The 22852-nt window shown below is 33.7% G+C and overlaps 1 protein-coding gene across 1 annotated transcript in view; it reads left to right on the top strand.

Moving 5' to 3' along the window:
* Positions 1–22852, top strand: part of LOC115890772 (Down syndrome cell adhesion molecule-like protein Dscam2) — a 196229-nt gene that overhangs the window by 65878 nt on the left and 107499 nt on the right. Inside the window, exon 5 of the mRNA XM_030911106.1 lies at positions 15679–15828. Coding sequence (XP_030766966.1) covers positions 15679–15828 — 150 coding nt within the window. The remainder of the gene's footprint in view (positions 1–15678; positions 15829–22852) is intronic.

Genomic DNA, 22852 nt, shown 5'->3' with positions numbered 1-22852 from the left:
GAGGAGTAAAATTCATCATAACTAAATTATGTTACCTTTATATTTCTATACCTACCCTAGAACAAAACAATAAATGTTTTAAAATGCATTACTCCACTGTGAAATTGATTTTCTGCAGTTCTAAATCGTATATTGTCATCGCCATTCGATGCTACGGCAACGGTCATTCCTGTATGACCCTTAGCTAAATGGCAATGACCCATTTCTACACAGAGCTTTGTTATTTTTATTCGTTCCTTTCAATAGAGTTGATTGTTTTAAGTGAATTGAATTGTTTTGTCGCACATGGTTAGGTTTGCATGGTTTTCTGTATGAATTATACAGAAATAAAATATTTTATAAGTCATTTGTTTCATTTTATGTATTAAAACACCAAAACTATGTTCTTATATAGTCTCTTAGTTTTATTAATTTTATTTTTTCTTTAACCATTCAGAATGTAGGTACCTATACCAGGTGTCTCAAAAGTGGCTCATCTCTATAACCTTTTTTTTCAGATAAAAAACGAGATTTGGTATGTTAGTATATGACATAAATTAGGATTGATTAACGTATTCAGTTGTTTTCGGTCACTTCCTGTTTTACCGGAATTGCCTATAACTTTTGGTTTTTAAATGATCCTCGGTATTTTTATACTTATAAAATAAACGAAAAATATACGAAATAATATACATGTATTGATTTCTTTCGAAAATCGACAACTATGAAACTATGATCTCTTCCCGGACACAAATGGTACATTGTGAGCAGGAAATTGTAGAGAGAAACAAGCCCTATAACATAGGATACAACATTTTAATGAACAGTGCTTTCCATAAAATCAATAAAATAAAAAATATACGAAATAATATACATGTACTGATTTCTTTCGAAAATCGACAACTATGAAACTATGAACCCTTCCCGGACACAAACGGTACATTGTGAAACAGGAACATTTGATAGAAAATGACATTCCGTATAGAATGACATATAACCATATAAACATTTTCAATTAAAAAGAAATAGCATTTGACATTTCAATTTAGAGTGCCATGGCCATAAATGTAAGGACAATTTTATTTAACTCGAAATACCAAGTGTGTGATACCAAATTATTGGTAAAAAATGCTTTTTCCAAATATGCGAATGAGCCACCCTCGTTCCATTTGAAAAATTTGAGTTATGATTAAAAATACGATTTGGGCATATTTTAACTGGCCGGGACAAGACACGAAAAACATTAGTCAAAAATTTGTAGTAAGAATTGAATACATCAATCAATCCTGATTTATGTCATATACTAACGTACTAAATCTCGTTTATTTATCTAAGAAAATGAAAAAGGTATGAGGACGAGCCGCTTTTAAGAAACACCCGGTATAATATATGTTCAGGTTTATGCATCATAAATTCTCTCCAAAACTAGCAAACCTCGCCAAACTTCGGAAGCAATACTTTCTCCTTTTTATTTGTCACTCTAATCCCAAACTTTACTATTTACCGCTCTCGATAAATAAACTATCGACTCGAAATTAAACTCCTTCCCCGGTTTTTCCTGCCTTTTCCGTGTACCTAAGCGATCCGGACGAAAAATTCGGGAAACCCGGGCTCGCCTAGGCGAATATCCTGGATGCTTTACGATCGGCTGGATAAACAGGCGAAGGCTCATCCCGTCTGGAATGGCAACGACGACGCCGTAACGATTCTGGCACGTCTGGACAGCATTTGCGGCATTCTACGCCCGCCTGTCATCAATTTCGTGATGCAGTATTTAAACGCGACAATTTTAATTGAGTGATAGATGAGGCTTTGTGGCTAATTTCGTTTACTCGTATATGAACTATTACCTAGCTTATGATGAGTTATAAAGTTTTAAGGATGATGGATAATGTTGTGGTGTATGTATCTCTTTGAAATAAGTAAGCCTAGAGGAGTTCTAAAAGATTTTTTGATATATCCGTCACGTTTTTGTTTATTTTCACATTTAATTAAAGTAACAGTATCACAATAAGTAACTGATAGGAACTATGGGAAACAAGAAATAACCATCAATTAGAAGTTGGTCAAAGAATGCCTGAGAAACCGAATAAATTAGGTAAAGAAAATAAAGTCCTTCTACTCTGGATGCCAAACCACCAAAGACAATGAAAGTGCGAACGATCCAGCTAGAGAAGGAGCGAACACTCCACTAACTGGACCAGAGAACCGTTCTGCTTCCCAAGTGGAAACCAACTTAAAGCTGAACTCAGGAACCTGGAAGACAGCATCCGTAACCTGGAATGGGAATCCTTCAATGGTCTAAGACACTCGAAGAAATTTCTCCGAACATACGACTGAGAAAAATGAAAGATTTTCCCTGATTTAAGTAAGAACAAAATCGGATTGTTACGGGGTTTTTAACAGGACACTGTCTCCTCCAAGAACACCTCCAGAACCAGTAGATTGAAGCTAATGGTGCGTTTAGACTTGAGCACGCACGAGCTGAGCGTGCGCGCACGGCATTCGTTTTTTCATATTTTAAATATTAAATCGACACGAATGTTCTTAACAATCTAACCACTAAACATAGTCTGTACGATATTACTTAAGATGTGCCGTTACTGTTTAAGACTGAAAATCGACTGAAAACCAGAACCTAAATTTACACTTAGCTGTTCTTGAGGCAATCCTGTTTCGAAGAGTAGCAGCGTGAGGTAGGCTCATATCTCTGTACTGTCTGTCGGCGATCCTGTAGCCAAAACAACAAAAGGGGCCAGAATGAGGACACCATGAATCAATACAGCCGTAGCTACTGACTAGGCTTAGAAATGGGAGCGAAGCAGCATGGAGCTTACGCTGTATCCATACTGTGACAATATGGGGACACTACCCGTACCTTGGAACACTACTAGGACCTTGGATAATGTCCGTAACTTGGACCATAACCTTGGACACAGTCCGTCCATAAGACAACGGTACAGGGGAACACTACCCGTACCTTGGATCCTAAAAATACGAAACTCTCTAATAAACAAAATGAACCTACCTCGAATTACTTCCGAGGGCTCACTAAATAATAAAGAACATGTCCTTTCTTCCATGTGACATTCTGAAGGACAAAAGAAAAGGGACGTCAACGTGCCAGCAAAGTACAAATACAAGTTAGGTTGGGACATCCAAAACTCTACCCTAAAAATACGCAGTAATAATAACGAATCAAAAAAGATAATATCTCATTTTTACCTGTAACTTCGAAATAGCAGCTGATTCAAATTATACAGCAAGATTTTTATAATTGCAGTTTCTCGAAGCAAGGATTTTTTGACGGTGACAGTCGGACGGTCAAAGCCAAGTGAAGTTAAGCACGGAGAGAGTTGACAGAAGCGATATTGACAGCGCCTCCACAGAACAGTGAAACGATAGCAGGGTTGCCGACTAGAGAACGTAAAAATTACGCGTCAAATAAACTATCCGGCCTGAACGAGAGGGAATCCGGTGATGATAGGCCCAGACATCATATATTATATATAAAAAAGACATGTAACGAACTAAAAACGTTACAATATCTTCAATTATTTATTAACGAACCATGCAATTTTATACATATTTAATGAAAGTATAATATAAAAATTATTGAATAGGAAAGTTATAAAAATAGGAAAATCTTCACCAATTTTCTCCAATCTTTTCAGTGGTTTCCCAAACCTACACCGCTAACGTGATGGACGAGAGCGTGCTCAAGGGCAACACCGCCATTTTTAAGTGTCACATACCCAGTTTCGTGTCGGATTACGTGTTCGTCACGTCATGGCTCCAGAACGACGGCCACGAAGTCATCCCCGATGATACACACTATGGTGCGTCAATTTATTTTCTATATTCAGTGTGATCCTGCCTTTTTCACTTCTACCTTATTCAATTTGTCTCTATTTATGCAGTCTCTTTTTGTTTGTGTGTTTCAGTAGCGTATCTGGAATTTAACATTTTATAGGGCAGTACTTATTATTTCCTAGTTCGATCAAATTGGCTTCAAAAAGATACAGGGTGGTCCGAACTGTATTCCGGAAACTTCGACAGCATGTTCTGCAGATCAAAATAAGTAAAAAAGTTCGTATAAATGTATGTCCTAAAATGCTTAGTATCGGATATACAGGGTGTAGAAGTTTCATTTTTATTTCGATTTTTTTCAAATAATTTCTGCAATAAAGTCGATATTTGGATGAAAATTGGTGTCTGGTAGTTTTATGACATGAGAAATTTGATTTTGATATCAATATGACTCCCACTAGTAGAGGGCGCCACCTACATATTTTTTAACTGGTTTGAAGTGTAATGACTTTTCGTCCGTACCTGTGTAGAACTACCGAGTAAAAAAAATATACATTTGCGACGTTTTTTACGTAAAAAATGTCTCTTGGTAAAAATCGCTACGAGTATTGGTTTTCGAGATATTTGGAATCGAAATTATCAATACCTGTCATCATTGACATAAATTAAACATGTTGACTAAATAGTTATTAGACTGAGATCATAAATTTGAAAGTTTTTGTGCCAAAAGCTCAACAGAAACTGTTTTATCATCATTTTTTTGCAGAAAAATTTATGGTTAATTTAAAAAAATAAAAATTTTCCAAATTTATTATTTCAGTGAAATATCTATCTACTCAACCTATTTATTTTTCGTCAATAATGAAATGTATTGACTATTTCCATTCTAAATATCTTGAGAACGGTTGCTCGTAGCGATTTTTACAAAGAGATATTTTTTCCGTAGAAAGTCGCAGAGATATATATTTTTTCCCCCTGTAGTTTTATACAGGTACGGACAAAAAGTTATTACGCTTCAAAACAGTTAAAACATATGTAGGTGGCGCCCTCTACCAGTAGGAGTCATATTAACATCAAAATCAAATTTCTCATGTCAAAAAACTCCCAGACACCAATTTTCATCCAAATATTGACGTTACTTCAGAAATTATTTGGAAAATATCGAAATAAAACTGAAATTTCTACACCCTGTATCTCCAAAACTAAGCACTTTTTTAGGACATACACTTATACGAACTATTTTACTTATTTTTATCTGTAGAATATGCTGCCGAAGTTTCCGGAATACAGTTCGGACCACCCTGTATAACTAGCACAAAGGGAGTATAATAACATTTTTCAAAAAGTTAACAGATAAGGGAGTGGGGGGATGATGGTCGATTTTTCAACCAGAGACTGTTAAAGCAAATAGATAATATGTTATGATCTAATGTATATAATGTATAAACTGTATGTATCATCCAATGTAAGAAAAAAAAGTAAGTTCATTTTGATTAGCTCTGTTAGCTCTCTACTCAAAAATATGCCCATATCAAGTAAATCAAATTTTGTTTTTCGAGAATCTCGCATCCTATGAGAAATGATCGAAAATATACAGGATATGTTAAAGATTTTGTGCACTAAATAAAAAGAAATAAACGCTACAGATAACATTTGTTTCTATATTTTTAAATTTTGATCACACGAAATTTGCATAGAAAATGCTTAGACAGCAATTATTATCTATGATACATATGCGAGAGAGCATCAATGCTCACTGGTCGAATATTCAACCGCTTATGTAAAATTTTCGCGCTAATTCGGCCAACGTATAGATATGATTGATTAAATAGCCAAGCCAGGCATAGAAATAAGCATAGCAAACAAACTGGGCGATAGTACACTTCCAGACGACTGATTAGTTGGTTAAATTAAAGCGGTCGATTTAGCGACCATCAACCTATAAAGGGTAAAACAAAACCTAAATTTGTTGACATGCTCATTCCTTAATATTTTTATTCAAACTAGATACGTTACAATAATAATAGGCATTAACCTAATTATTGACAATGAAAGCATCTGTAATCTAGTTCCTTTAAAATATAGGTTAAGTGACAGAGAGTGATTTCATCAATCGTGACACCACACATGTCTAAGAGTTACGAAAATTACTTATGCCAGCTTAAAAGGCTTGTGCTGCCTGCACGTTCATTTAATATTTAAAACGGATATGACATATTAACGCTTTTAAGGAGCCCGTAGGTCCGTCCGTCTGCCTGTCCTGCCAGCTGCTAATGCAAAGCTTAGCCGTGTCAGTCTGCGAATTTCAGTAATGTTCGAGCTAAAAACGCGTAGAGCTGCATTCGAGATATGTCAACGACGCTATAGTTAGAATATTAAAGGTGTTGAGAGACATAAACAAGCGTTCAGAAAGAGGTCTTAGTATATTTTTTATAGTAAAGCGTTTGGGTTCAAATTTGTATAAAAAAATTGTGTGTCAAATGTGTGTGCATATTTGAAATAAAAAATTTTTTGGTCCCAATCGACCCATAATTAAGAAAAATCCTGATGATCCTGAAACGTCTGTAGCCTGTCCTCAATTATGCCGAAATCGACCCACATTTTTCTTCAATATGAAATCCTAAGTCCCATCAGGGGATGAAGATGTAAACGAAACGTCGTATCCAAAAATTGCAGGGTGGGTCTGTGTGCACCGTCGCTCACATAGCCTACCCACCAAATTTGATACTTCTGACGTTTATTACGTCAAAACCATAGACAAACAAATAAAAAGAGACTGACAAATCCCATGGTAAAGAGTGGGACCACGTTCCCGTAGCGCAACTCAGAATAACAATTTTGAAACCAATTAGCCGGACCATGGCAGGACGTACGTCTTTATTGCTATCTTTCTTTATTATGTGCGCTTTATATGAAAAAGAAATAGATAGGTATAAAACGTATCGTAAAACATTATCGCACATTCTGGCTGGCGGAAAATTTAAATTAGCCATTATTAGTAGTATTCTTTCATTCTGAAACTGAAAATGTTCACTTAAACTGATTTATTCCCTATACCACGTAAAGGGAACGTTATAAAGGGAAATTATAAAAAAAGCAAAAATTGTACTGTTTTATAAACATATTTATTTATATATAAAAATAAATAAACTTTTTATAATATAATAACAAAAAATAACAGTGTTTATTCCTCCCACCTACCAATTTTAACTGCAGAAGAACTGACTGTTGCAGGAAACGATCGGAAATTTTAAAAGGGCATTAAAAATCTCATTTTCGAAAAAACTGCCTAATTGCAATAACAAAGTGAATATCCAAGCAAAGAAGACTTTACGAGAATCATGATCCTGGACCATTTTCAAATCCAGTTTTAATCCTAAAACAAAAGTAAAATAGGTATATTAATAAAGTTTCTGGTTACTATACACCAGCTATAAACTACCTACCCAAAAAATAAAAAAAATTAATTGTATTAATTTGTTATGTTAAGAGAGGTTCGAAATATTTTTGACACTACTATATTTCTACTTTTTTCTTAATAAGATGATAAATATAACTACTTACTTTTATTTTACCGGGTGTCTTTAACATATCTATCAGAGAAAGGAGGCACCAATACATATATAGAAAATAGATGATACTGGCTCCTGCAGCAAATAAAATAACAAATAGTATAACCTAAAATTATAAGTAACAAAATATAAATACCTATATGGAACAAAGGAATTTGTTCCCTATATCCATATTCATAAGTCAATAAAATGAAGAGTTTAGAAAAAAAGGTAAATCGCCAAAAGAAAAATTAACACACATGACGAATTGTCATGCTGTTGTCATCTTGGTTATCATGATGACGAAAACGAAAGGCGAATATTCTAATTTCTATTTAGAAATTACGTTTTATTTGGCTGCTTCTTTCTCTCTTGTTATATTAGAATGAGATAGTGAGCCCAATAGACGCAATGCGCAGATCAACATAAATAGAACGAAATTTTGCGTTCTGAGTTGCGCTACGGGAACGTTGTCCCTCTCTTTGCCATTTAATTTGCCAGTCTCTTTTTATTTGTTTGTCTATGGTCAAAACTTAACAACTTAACATTTAACTTTCTTAACAAGAACTTTCTTCCATAGTAGAAGTGTTCCACTGCTTTAACTACTGCTAGTAATTCCCCTCTGGTCACTCTGTAGTTCGTTTCTGGTTTTGACAAGGCTTTACTCTTGCCTTACTAAAATATCCAATCACTTTTCCGTGGCCATCCTCGATCTGAAATAGAACAGCGATTGTCAAGAGTACACGTGAAGTAATCTAAATCTTAAGATGCCTCAGCTTATATACTAATGCTGAAATAAATAATATTAATCTACGACAATGTCATTATGACAAATTTAAGATTGTCATTTGGATGTCATTATGACTTTTCATAATAACACGCAAATTTTAAAATAAGAAACAAGCATGGAATAATATACCCAAAGTGATGAAGCCTTCCCATGTTTTGAAAGGTGTTCAAAATATGCCAGGAGAACCTTTTCGTTACTACCTATTCTTCCCTTTACACCAATCTTTAAATTTTACATAGGTTTGCTCGTATGTTTGTCTTGATTTTTCGGAAGTAGGGAATCGACAACGTCTTGCGCAATGCCTTCAATATCCGAAGGGATACTTTCAGAATCAGAATCACCATATGAATATTATGTTTTGCTTTTTGCTAAAACTGAACGTTTAACACAAAATTGAACATCAATAATTGACTTGTCAAAGTCAAAATGGAAACAATCAACAAGCACGGTTACCATGGCGTCGACTAATATGGGCACCTGGTAATTTTGCATTTTAATTTTTATGAGGATATCTCTGATATTTTAAATTAAATCAAATCTCTTTGGATCGTCCCTCGTGTCGCGTCGTAGATTAAATTTTGAATGATATGATGTTCGTATCGAACTTGTATCATTAATAACTATAAGAAGAACTTTCAGACTGTGTTGTATATCTCTAGATCAAAAATACTTATCAATCAAATTGCTTTAACTTTCTATAAACCATGTTTCGTCAAAGAGAAATGTTTTAATAGTATTATTTAGATTATTGTATTATTATTGCGAAAAAAACATTTACTTTTAACTGAATATATTAATACAGGAACATATCTACCATAAAAGCTTCAAGGCAGTAACATTGTATTGACTTATTGACATTTATGTCATCTATTTTAGGTGTATACTTCTTAATACACGTTATAGTTCTGGAATACTAACTCATAAAACGCTTGACTTTCCAAAAATAAATTTTACGGATACGTCACATTGTTATTTCTTTAGTCGACAAATATCTTCTGGAAGAACTCTGAAAAACTCTGGAAAATGAATAATAAACTTTGTATTTGACTTATATTAATATTATTATTTTTTTTACTGGAAATTTCTATTGATTCAAATGTATTAGGGTATTTGAATTTGTATTAGATATTATTTGTATTTACTTTAATTTTATTTTTGTTTAGATTAATTGTTGATGATTCCTATGTTTTGAAAGATGTTTAAAATATGCCAGGAGAACCTTTTCGTTAGTACTTATTCTTGATTCCTTTCCCTTTACACCAATCTTCAAGTTTTACATAGGCTTGCTCGTATGTTTGTCTTGATTTTTCGGAAGTAGTGAATGGACAACGTCTTGCGCAATGCCTTCAATATCCGAAGGGATACTTTCAGAATCAGAATCACCATATGAATATTATGTTTTGCTTTTTGCTAAAACTGAACGTTTAACACAAAATTGAACATCAATAATTGACTTGTCAAAGTCAAAATGGAAACAATCAACAAGCACGGTTACCACGGCGTCGACTAATATGGGCACCTGGTAATTTTGCATTGTAATTTTTATGAGGATATCTCAGCTATTTTAAATTAAATCAAATCTCTTTGGATCGTCCCTCGTGTCGCGTCGTAGATTAAATTTTGAATGATTTCTATTAATTCAAATATATTAGGGTATTTGAATTTGTATTAGATATTATTTGTATTTACTTTAATTTTATTTTTGTTTAGATTAATTGTTATATTTTTCAGTGTAATATAAAAATACATTAGTTGACATAGTTCTTCCAACGAGTGTGGATCTCATCATCATCATCATCATTTTCAACTTATTCAACCATTTTGAATTATGGTGGAGCCTTCCTCACATATTTAGGTACACTCTTTGTAGTTGGTTATATGTTGGTTATATGTTGGCTATTGTTACTGCTAATTTTTTAATATTAACCCTATCTCAGGTTTGGACTTCTTCGAGGTCTCTTATTTCGTCGTGGGTACCAAGCTGTAATTTTTGTGCTCCATCTGTTGTCCGTCCTCCTTGCCAGGTGTCCTGCACATTGCCACGAGCGATTTAATTCTGTCGATGACATCTATTATTGAGCTTTGTGCGACCTGCAGTTTCCTTATAATGTCCGTTTTAAGTGTCCAGGTTTGGCATGACTGGTAGTAAACATTGGTCGAATGTCTTCTTCTTTAGATAAAGTGGCTTTCTATATTTCTATATTTGAATATGACTGAGTTTCTTCCATAAGTAGGTACTCCAGAGGATGACTAGATTGTATATTCTGTGATTTTTTGAATGTCATCTGTTCACATCTTCCCTGACTCGTTGGAAGTCTTAGTAAAATACTGATTAAAAATTAAAACATAGATTAATTAATGCACAGTAATGCACAGTAATCAGAGTTAAATAATATTATTTAAACTAAAATCGACATTCCTAAATTAAATACTTCAAAAACGTTTTAAGCCTCTAACTATACTATACATATCTAAAAAGCAGTTATAAATAAACACAAAATGCCAAAATTCAAAATCTCTGTCATTTTGTTGAACTACTAATTAGAGATTAAATTAATTTCAGCTAAAATATCTGTTTTTTATCGCCTATATACCTTTCGAAAGGTAGCCATTATAGGGGATTATTTTTTCCAATTATAACCGTCTTTTGGGGATTATCGTATTAAAGCGTTAGAATAGTAATTGGGGACGGTTTAGAAGTATGAATTATTAAACACTAAATTGAATGGGACGAAACCAAAAAAGATTATTTGATTATTATATTTAAGAAAACTTGAGCGTGTATTAAACTATTAATTCTTTTACTTTTGTTTTCCTTTATCTCATAAAAAAGAAGATTAAATTCACTTTCTGTAACCGCTTCATTCTAAATATTCTCTTATTTATGATTTTTAACCTTGATTGTTGTACTTTTTTAGTGCCTGCAATCTACATACTTCACTGTTTACAATTAAAATGTCGCACGGCACTGTAAATATTTAAATTATTCTCAGTAATGCAACGCGGCTTCGAGATAACGAATATTTTTATATGGATAGTTAGTTGGTGGTTATGAGTTAAATTCGTACATTGTTACATATTATTATTGATTATCAAAAGTTAGAAATAAAGGTAAACTATAAAAAAAAGTATAAAGCTGATTACATTAACTCAATAATTTAGTATTTTTTTATATATTTGATTAATTTATATTTGAATTAAACTTTTTTTATTTTTTTTAACATATTCGGCGCCGAGCTTACTACCTAACTGGAATTTAAATTTTGCGCTGGGGATTCAAGTGGTAGCTCTGCTGTAAAAAATGTGAAGATGCCGCATTTATTTATTTATTTCCTGACTGTCGTTCGTTTTGACACTTTAGTTTTGTATTAGGAGTTTTTGTTTTAAATAAATAGTGCTGCTATACTTTAAGCTATACTAGTAAAAATGTTTACTAGCAGACCTTGCAGTCGAACATTGTTCTTTTTAGAACCTCTTTTAGTGCGAAGTGTACAAGATAGCTTAATAGCCGTAAAAAAACTCATCGCGACTTTATTAGAATATTTTGAACGGAAAATCGGTAGTAATGGCCCTTTATGTCCCTTAAGTGCTGTTAAGAAGGTTCTTGATGAAAATAATAACTGTTTATACAGGGTGCGTCTTAAATAAGTGCAAATATTTTTAGGGGTGGTATACTATTTCGACCCCAGCAACACATCTATGAGGTTTTTTTCGCCAAAAAATTGTTTGATTTTCGTTGAAAATCGTGCATTTCCTTTTAAATTTCCCTGTATATTTTTTGAAAACTTTTTAGAACTGCCTGCTAATCGCAAATTTTCCCACGGTATAATTTCTTAATCTCTAATATTACCATAGTTACGACTTTACTCTATGGTTACGGCACTGAAAGAGATCCAAATACAGAAAAAATCCGGTGGCTCTCAAAATTTTTTCAAAAAAAATCAACTTAAATAACTGGGCTATTTTGGACTTATCTGAAAATGGTAAAGAGAAAATATGTTTCTCTTATCGAGATTTACCAGCCCTGAAAATATTTGCACTTATTTACGAGTCACCCTGTATATTTATAATTCATTTATTTTTGTTTCCTAAAATATTTTGATTAAAAGAAAATGTATAAAAGCGGGCAACGCTGCGCCGGTCAAGCTTAATCACGTGACTAAAAGTTCATTTGGTATGAACTGTATGTATTCATGGCTTAGAAAATCATGTAGAAATTGCGTTAAAGGAAGTTAAGATTAATTCAAGAAAAAAAAAACATTTATGCATTGACCTAAAATATGATGATTCTCTTGGCTAATATCAGTAGCGGCTCGTGAGTTTTGAAGGAGGGTGGGTACAGCCTCTACAAGAAAAAAAAGTATATATCCTTCTAGTATTCATGCTAGAAATGACATTATTATTTGATCACATAAAGTGTAACGTAAATATATAAATAATTTATTTATAGCGTATATCTATTTTTTTGGTATGACACACAACATTGATGAAAGCTATAATGTTAGCCGAAACGTTCGTAGTCCTATCTAAAAAATAAAAAACACAACAAATTATATAAACGTTTTTTTATTTAATATCAACTAAATGAACAATACCGTAGAAAACTAATTGAAAACAAAAAAAATTAAAATAACTATGAAACATCATTCGGTCAAGAAAAAAGGTTTTGGACATCTGGAACTCCCTAAATCCCTTCAAATTTACTTTTTCCTTGTCAAACTCTTGTAGAAATTTCATACAAAATGTTCGAAAATTAGTATATTCATTTATTTAGTAAACTAAATTAATAATAAAAATAATGAACTTAGCATTGATAACACAATATGATGAACATTTTGTACCTGTAGATAGTAAGTAGATAATAATATATTAGGATTACATATAAATATTTCTTTTCGATTTTTAATAATAATAATGTACTAGGTGTCCCAGTACTCCTGTTCAAAGGGAGGTAAAAAAATATTTATGTAAAGAACTGAAAAAGAAATGTTTATATATTAGTATCTGCTGTTTATTTTTCAATTTAATAAATTTTAATACTAGAAATTTCATTAACTATAAATAAACAAGTATTATTTCGTCATGAACAGCAGGTAAACATGGCTCCTTTCAAAGGCACCAAGAAAATGGATTGTTTATCTTAAATTCACACCTAAAAGTGTCTGAATCCTTAACAGTTTGGTCTTACATCGATTGCCATCGGATGTTGACGTGTTTATGAGCTTCAACACCTTTTATTGCATCCAATAGAGAGCTACTAGCTATTAGACAACTACCGATAAAACAGACTTAGTTTGTTCTGTGTTATTTTATATCCTTAGTAATAAGCTCAGCAGAACCTGAAGATTATACATTTTAGTTTGTAGAGTTTATTTTATTGACTGAAACCTTAATAAAATTAAAGAAATCTCCGGGTTAATAAATAACGATAATAAGCTTAAATCTAATAAAGTTTGTTTTCTACAAAATGTTAGTATAATTTTTCACTGTCTAAAATGATTATTTAATGACACTGATGTTTAAAGTAATGTATTTTTAGTAGGATTTATGTTGAAAGTAACTTACTTTTACACACTTACTTTTACAAGTTGAAAATGAAAAGTTATATCTATTTAGCTAAGGCTTAAAAAAATAGCGTTTACGTTAAATTGAGGTAGGTAGTTCTCTAATAGCTCTAAAAATCCATTCCAGTCAACCTTTTCCTTACGGCGTTGAGAGGGGCCATAAAAAAGCTAAAATAAACAGTGTCTTTACGACAGATGGCGCTATACGTACAACACTCTTTATTTTAAAACAACACGCAATATGTGTTCTTGCTGTAGATAAGAGAGTTTAACACTTAAAAAATTAAACTACTATTTTTAGTCTTTACTAAACATTCTTTATTTCAAAAAAAAATATATATACAGGGTGCTCCGAACTGTTTTCCGGAAACTTCGGCAGCATATTCTGCAGATAAAAATAAGTAAAAAAGTTCGTATAAATGTAGGTACTAATATGCTTAGTTTCGGAGATACAGGGTGTAGAATTTTATTTTTTATTTCGATTTTTTTCAAATAATTTCTCAAGTAACGTCACTATTTGGATGAAAATTGGAGTATGGGAGTTCTTTAACATGAGAAATTTGTTTTTGATATCAGTATGACGCCTACTTGTAGAGGGCGCCATCTACGTATTTTTTAACTGGTTTTAAGAGTAATAATTTTTCGTTCGTACCTATATAAAACTACTGAGTAAAAATATACATTTACGACCTTTTTTTACGTAATAAAGGTCTCTTGGTAAAAATCGCTACAAGTAATGGTTCTTGAGATATTGGGAATCGAAATTATCAATACCTGTCATCATTGACATAAATTAAATATGTTGACTTTATTAGATTATGAAATCATAAATTTGAAATGTTTTTATGCCAAAAGTTCAACAGAAACTGTTTTATCACAATTTTCTCTAAGAAAAAATTACGATTGATTTAAAAAAAATATAAATTTTCCAAATTTATTATCTCAGTCAAATAATTGTGTTTATTTTTTTGTCAATAATGACATGTATTGACTCTTTCAATTCTAAATATCTTGAGAACGGTTGCTCGTAGCGATTTTTACGAAGGGGTATTTTTTACGTAAAAAGTCACGGAAATGTATATTTTTTCACTCGCTAGTTTTATACAGGTACGGACAAAAAGTTATTACTCTTCAAAACAGTGAAAACTCATGTAGATGGCGCCCCCTACAAACAGGAGTCATATTGACATCAAAATCGAATTTCTCATGTCAAAAAACTACCAGGCACCAATTTTCATCCAAATATTTACGTTACTTCAGAAATTATTTGGAAAAAATCGAAATAAAAATGAAACTTCTACACCCTGTATCTCCGAAACGAAGCATTTTAGAACATACATTTATACGAACTTTTTTACTTATTTTTATCTGCAGAATATGCTGCCGAAATTTCCGGAATTACAGTTCGGACCACCCTGTATATCTAATACAGTGTGATAAAAAGGAATTGACGATATTACTTATTATGTTCATCCCCGAAATTTTTGACAGTACAGATAATTCTTAAACACTGTCAAGAAATTTCAGCGATAGACATAGTCAAGCTCAAATTAAATTGTCACTTAACACCTACCTACTGTGAAGTCGTTTTTTATTTCATCACTCTGTATTTATTAGGTATTTAAATCATATCATTTTCAGAAAACTTTCTGAAAACTATTTACTTAAAAAAACATCCCTTTTAAATATTGTAACTTAAATTAATCTATTTACTTTTTTAGGCCTTTTATAAAACCAGTTAGTAGTTAGTTTTGAAAAACTCCCCGAAATTACTTTCAGTTATCAACTTAGTTCAGCCAATTAAAACAAACGGCACAGAGCATTTATTTTAATTATTCCTAGTTTCCTGCTATGCTTTAACTCTGTAGCGCACATCAATTAAAACTATTTTTAACTTTTTTAATATTTTTGTAACTCCAGAGTGTTGTACATGTAATGCCATCAAAAAAGAATTGTTACTAATGATTTTTTTTATGAAATATAGATAGCAAGTACCTTGTACTACCCTCTGGCGAACTTCACATTCGCGACGTTGGACCTGAGGATGGGTACAAATCGTACCAATGCAGAACAAAACACAGGCTCACTGGGGAGACCAGATTGAGTGCTACCAAGGGCAGATTGGTCATTACCGGTAAGTGATATTTTTCAAAAATTACTATTTTCTAAGGTCTGGTTAGAATGTCTTTTATTATTGTCGAAAATGTTAATAATAAATTTATTATACAGGGTTGTTCACCACATACGTGGTGTTGTTTTGAGTTCGATGAAGGACTATTAGAGGTACAATTTAAAAATAATTTTACAAGACACAGAGTGTCCCAAATAAGTAAAAAATATCAAAGTTGTATTTTTTTAAACGGAACTCCCTATATATTATTACATTTTTAGTTTCTACGATTAAAATAAAGGTAAATTTGATTAAGGTTTATTATACTTAAACCTTACCGTTTTTGAAATATTTTCAATTTTGTGAAATTGCAGTAAAAATTTTAAAGCTTCATTTCTCCAAGGGTATCAATGTTTTTAATACTAAATATTTAATGAAGTTTATTTATTGATCAGTTATTGTGTTGCAATAATAAAAATAATACTATCTTATACAGAGTGTCTAAAAATTTATTTTAAATAATTATTAGCTTCAAACGGCAATAACTTCTTTAATTTAAACGGAATGCCCTGTATATTTTAGGAGAATCAGATGCACAATTAAATTGTCTATCAAATTGTATTATACCATTTTTTACCTATCCCTTCAAGTTTTCGTAGAAAATGCATTTTCTTATAATTTAGACCTCATTTATCAATATATCCATGGAATATTGACATTTTAGATTGTTTTTAAAGCAGCAAATGTACAAAATGTACAGACTAGTAATATTATCGTTTTTAGCAAAACGATAATATTACTAGCCCATTTGTATGCAAAAAGAAAACTATTTAAATCTTTATCAAAGAGTATACCATTAATTAAATATAACACCATTATTTCCGCCCATATACTAATTAATTACATACTTAATTGTGTTCGTTAATAAATTATTATAAATAAATGTGGATTTGAGTCAGAAATCAATATAATAATAAGTTATCAAATTAAAGTCTCTGTTGTTATAAATAAGTATTTATGAAAAATGAAATTTCATTTTTAAGGTGTTACTTTTTATCACACTGTCTAATGCCCATACAAAATTCAGTTTTTTGTATTTGGAGCAATTATTATTAATCAACGCAAACAGTCAGTTAATGTAGTTTGAATACGGCATCATATTAATTGGTCCTCTTTAACAAATATTTAAACAGTTTTTTTTTTATTTTTTAATGAAATAAACGAATTATATCGACAATATTAGTATCTGTACTCTTTAAAAATTTGGTACATCTTTAAAAATGACCTAAAATGTCAATAGTCCATGGGTATATTGATAAATAAGTTCTAAATTACAAGAAAATGCATTTTCTACGGAAACTTAAAGAGATAGGTAAAAAATGGTTTAATATAATTTGATAGACAATTAAATTGTGCATCTGATTCTAGTAAAATATACAGGGTGTTCCATTTAAATTAAACAAGTTATTGCCGTTTGAAGCTAATAATTATTTAAAATAAATTTTTAGACACTCTGTATAAGGTAGTATTATTTTTATTATTACTACACAATAACTGATCACTAAATAAACTTCAGTAAATATTTAGTATCAAAAATTTTGATACCCTTGGAGAAATGAAGCCTTAAAATTTTTACTGCAATTTCACAAAATTGAAAATATTTCAAAAACGGTAAGTATAATAAATCTTAATCAAATTTACCTTTATTTTAATCGTAGAAACTAAAAATGTAATAATATACAGGGTGTTCCATTTAAAAAATACAACTTTGATATTTTTTACTTATTTGGGACACTCTGTATCTTGTAAAATTATTTTTAAATTGTACCTCTAATAGTCCTTCATCGAACCCAAAACTTACAATTTGTAAAAATCTCATCGTTTAGCTACAATACTCCGTGTCGTATGTGGTGAACAACCCTGTATAGGGTGTCCCAATATTTCGTGGACATAGAACTACTATGAATGTTTGAAATCAAAATAAGTTTATTAGACACAATTTACCTCTATACAAAAGTGCTTCGTTTGTCCGTTAGGGGGCTTGAAAATTATAAAAAAATAATCAAATTTTTTCAGATATTTTTGGAACCGTTATTCCGATTTGAATGAGATTTTGGGTGCCTATATTTTGCTAAGTGCTTTAACATTTCACTTTTACACAAATCAAGAAAAAGTACGGGAAGGGTGAAAACTACCCCCACCCCGACATAAATTTTAATATAAATATTTTCCAACTCAACCAGCGACAGATTTTTTTTCGTAAAATGTTCCTTCTAGTATTTACTACATTTTTTGTCTCTTGTAAAAAAAAGCCACCGCGCATACTTTTTGAGAAAAAAAAAATTCCGAAGTTGACTTTCAAAAATTGTTTTTCGTGAAAGCGTTTCGAAATTGACAGTTTTTGATATTTATTTGAGATTCGAAATGACATTCTTTTAGGCACTAGTACCTAAAAGTGACACTTGTTTATAAAAGTAAAAAATGAAACGTTAGAAACAATGAAAATATTTATTTATTGTAAATCTTAAAGGGGTACAATTATTTAAATTATTAAAGTGAATACAAGAGGCATCCAACTTTTCGACTCTAAGAGAAATGCAAGTTGTGGGAGTCGGAATAAGTAAATTTCTTGTACTGGCAATGCTGGTAGCTTCTGCTTCTACGCGAACTGCTTTTAATTTCCTATTTGGCGTATCTTTCTGGCCCATGATTCTTTTTGCTATTTCGGGTTTCTGTTCAATTGAATTTTCAATGTAACCTTCAGCAACCGAGCTTGATCGCCAACCTTTATGTCGCTTTAAAACGGTTATGTCCTGAATCTGGCAGCATTGTTGCAGAGCTGCGCCGGAAACAATGACCAGTGAATTCAATGGCGTTGGAGAGTCCAAGAAATTCCTTTTGGCATACCTCCATTTGTATTGATTCCAACTAGCAGGGTACAGCATTGATTTTTTCGATTTTTTTTTTAGAATTTTAGAATGAGTGGGAGGGGGGTTAATCACTGCGACCTTACAGATCCATTGTGTCCCCCTTTCTTGAGTCATAACTCAAAAGCCAGTATCTGGGACGGTTTTAAGAGGGTAGTTCTCCATCTCCAATATCAGTCGTACCAAAATTCATGGCACGAATGGTTGTCGTCTCGGCGCACTCAGTGATGAGGTGTACTGGTGTTTCCCCATCTTCCCCACAGAATCTGCATTCGCCGTTTCTTCTTAGTTTCAATCTACTGAGGTGTTCATTGAGGAGACAGTGTCCTGTTAAAAACCCCGTGACAATCCGAAGATTGTTCTTACTTAAACCCAGGAAGATCTGTGATTTTTCTTGATCATAAGCCCTCAGAAACTTATTCGAGTGTCTTAGACCGTTGCAAGATTTCCATTCCAGGTTGCGGATGGAATCTTCTAAGTTCTTGAGTTCTGCCTTGAGTTGGTTACCACTTGGAAAGCAGAACGGTTCTGGTCTAGTTAGTGGAATGTTCGCTCCTTTCCTAGCTAGATTATTTGCTTTTTTATTGCCTTCTATCCCTTGGTGAGCAGGCACCCAGAGTAGGAGGACTTTGTTTTCTTTGCCTAATTTATTCAGCTTCTCTATGCATTCTTTGACCAATTTCGAATTGATTGATACTGAGTTGATCGCTTTTAACGCTGCTTGACTATCAGACCAGATGGCTATTTCTTGTTTCCGATAGTTCCTATCTAAGATAAGTTGTACGCATCTTCGATAGCGTAGATTATAGCCTGTAGGATACTAGGGTAAGTGCCCATTGGTTCGGAGTATTTAGCTCTCGGCCCAAACACTCCGATCCCTGTTCCCGTATTGGTTTTGGAAGCATCAGTATACCAAGTTATGGTCTTTTAACTGCTGGGCAAGCGTTTCGCTCTTCCAATCCTTTTTATTGATCAATACTACATTGAGATGTTTCTCAAAGTTGTACGTTCTTGGCATACGTCCACTGGGAGTTGCAGGAGTGGTATTTCTTTTTTGAGGGTGTTCCAAGCCCCTGATCTGACAATTCTCCCAATACTAATTCCGTTAGTGACCATTCTAATCATTGTCGCATTGGCATATCTACCAATGACAATGTGCAGTGGTGTTAGATCTAGAATGACCTCCATTGCTGCTGTTGGACAGGTTCTCATGGCTCCTGTGATGCAAACGCATGCTAGTCTCTGGACTTTGCATAGGTTTAGCCTTGCCGTCCGTTGCTCTAATTTTGTGTACCAGGCAACTGCTCCATAAGTAATCATGGGTCTTACTATCATGGTATACATCCAGCGCAAAATGTTAGGGGAGCAGCCTACGCATCTATTTCTGGCCAGTCTTCTGCATATCATGAGAGCCTTTGTGGCTTTGCTGGTAGTGTTCTTAATATGCCTGTTCCAAATGAGTTTACTATCCAGGGTTATACCCAGATATTTAACTTCCTGTGATGGCAGTATTTCCTTTCCATCTAGTTGGATTCTTTTCAAGTTTTTCAGACTTCACTTTCTGGTAAATGGCACTATCGCGGTTTTGTCTGAGTTGATACACAGCCCGACAGTCCTGCACCATCTCTCAGTGATACGGAGTCGTCTTTGGATAATATCACACAGGGTGCCTTCATGTTTCCCCCGAGCGATCATGACTATGTCATCTGCATACCCAATGCAGTGTATTCCCGCTAGAGTTAATTCGTCTAGTAGTTCATCCACTACCAAGCTCCACAGCAAAGGGGAGGTTACTCCACCTTGTGGAGTTCCTTGCGTTGTTTTAACAGCTACAGTTTTGGTACCCATCTGAGCCTCTCGTGTTGACAGCATCTCCCAAAACCAGCGAATAATAGTTCTGTTCACCCCTCTTGTTTCTAGAGATCGCCTGACCACCTTATGTGGTATATTGTCAAACGCCCCCTCAATATCCAAGAAGGCACAAATTGCTGTTTCTTTGCTATCCAGACTTGTCTATATTAGCTCCGTTAATTGGTACAGAGCAGTTTCTGTGGATCTGCCCGTTCTATATGCATGCTGACTATCATGCAGTGGTTTAACCTTTATATGATTTTCTCCAATATGGTTGTCAACTACTTTCTTCAGCGTTTTTAGTATGAACGATGTTAGACTAATAGGCCTAGGACTAGGGATTTGTCCAGTCAGTTTTGCCTATTTTGGGTATGAAGATTACTTTTGCTCTTCTCCATGTGGTTGGTATATATCCCATCGCTAGACTGCTTCTTGTAATGCTTAGTAGATGGTGAGTAGCTATTTGCTGACCTTCCTTTAGAAGGGCAGGAAAGATCCCATCCACTCCTGCTGCTTTATAGGGCTGAAAGGTGTCGATTTTTTCGATACGTCAAGAAAAATCGCTGATGTTTTTCACATTGAGTGGTCGAAGTTTTGCGTACTTACGAAATATATGTAAGAAATTGATACCATCTATTCAGTAATCGCAAACAGTTCAGTAATCGTAAACAGTCTTGGAAAATGAGTTTTTGTATTAATTAAAGTAAGTAAATTTGGAATCTTCACACTAATAAATGACTGACAATCTTTATTGGCATCTACGGTCAAAACCGTGATTTCTTCGCTCCTACATGCTCCAAATACTCCAACGATTAAGACAACTTTAGCTAACAGGAATTCTTTGTCATCGGCTTCTTCACGCGTTCTATTTTCAGTTTTAAATTTAAACTTCTAATCCAAAAAACACATTCATTTTGCAACTTGTTACATAAATAGCTACTTTGTTGTAATAATCTAATTGGCGAAAATATGGATTATTATGTTAGTATCACAAATTATATTTGACAATAAGCTTCATAAAAAGCTCAAAAAAAATAATAACTTTTCTTCTTCTTCTTCGTAAGTTAGGACCAAGTCCCCAGTTTTAGAATTAGAATAAGTGGGAGGGGGGTTAATCTCTGCGACCTTAGAGATCTATTGTGTCCACCTTTCTTGAGTTATAACTCATCATACAGTCCCAGGACTTCCTACGGAGACCCGTGTCCCTCACAGTCGAGGAGCTACGACCCAGGCCGGGTAGACGAAATGGTAGCTTGTGTCGCCTGTTGGGTTTAGAGGTAGGAGGTAGGCTCCCGCCCCTTGGAGGAGGTGGTAGCTTGTATGCCACTTGCGGAGGATGGTCTCACGCAAGTGTCAGCCACCTCTCCTGTAGTTCTCTTTGGGTTTGGCCCCTTGGAACTTTCATTGTTACTGTTCCCAGTGTCGCTAGGGGGTTTCCCCACAGCTTCACCGGTGATGTTTTTATTACTATTATTACCAGATCTCATAGTGTTCCTATGAGTCGCTAGGGACAGTCGGTCCATTCTACAGAGCCCCGCATGTAGAAGTAAGGGGTAAAATACAATGGGGTGCCCCCCGGTGCCCCAAGGTTGAGGCTGTCCGTAGCCCCGCCCGGTATCGTTATATGTCTTGGTGCAATTCCCTGGCCACGACACTACAGTCAGGGACAAGACGATGAGTGAGATGCTTCTTAGACCAAGCCAAGTGCTAGGGGGGATTCCCCCAGCACCTCACCAGGAGCTTCCCCATCAACGACAAGGTCTTGCATCTCCTAGGGGAAGATGTCCCAAGTTTTCTTCAATGGTTTCCTATGAACAGTTGGGATGATGCGGGGGACCATACTATCTTATAGGTGGTCGTCCCGGCGGTCGAGGCGTGTTGGGTCTCTTCTCCTTAGCAATTTTCGCTAACCCGTCATTTGGCATCCTGCCTACATGGTCTCTCCACTCTCTTCTCCTGTTTCTAGCCCATCTTATTACATCCTGTACTTCACATGTTTTTCTTATATCCTCACTTCTTTTCCGGTCATATAAAGTATATCCTGTAATTGATCTTAGTGTTCGCATTTCTGTTGTTCTTAGGAGCTGTTTTGTTGTTGTGTTCTCTGCTCTAGTCTCTATGGCATATGTCATAACTGGTCTCATGCAAGCCTTATAAATTCTAACTTTGCTTCTGAAGCTCATATATTTATTTCGCCAAATTATATCCCGTAAATATCCTGATAATAATGATGCCTTTGTTGTTTGAGTAATAATAAATAAATAAATTTT

This window comes from Sitophilus oryzae, unplaced genomic scaffold, assembly GCF_002938485.1.
Source record: "Sitophilus oryzae breed Bouriz unplaced genomic scaffold, Soryzae_2.0 scaffold_910_pilon_pilon, whole genome shotgun sequence".
Taxonomy (NCBI): Eukaryota; Metazoa; Arthropoda; class Insecta; order Coleoptera; family Curculionidae; genus Sitophilus; species Sitophilus oryzae.
This window is presented reverse-complemented; position numbering and strand designations above follow the sequence as displayed.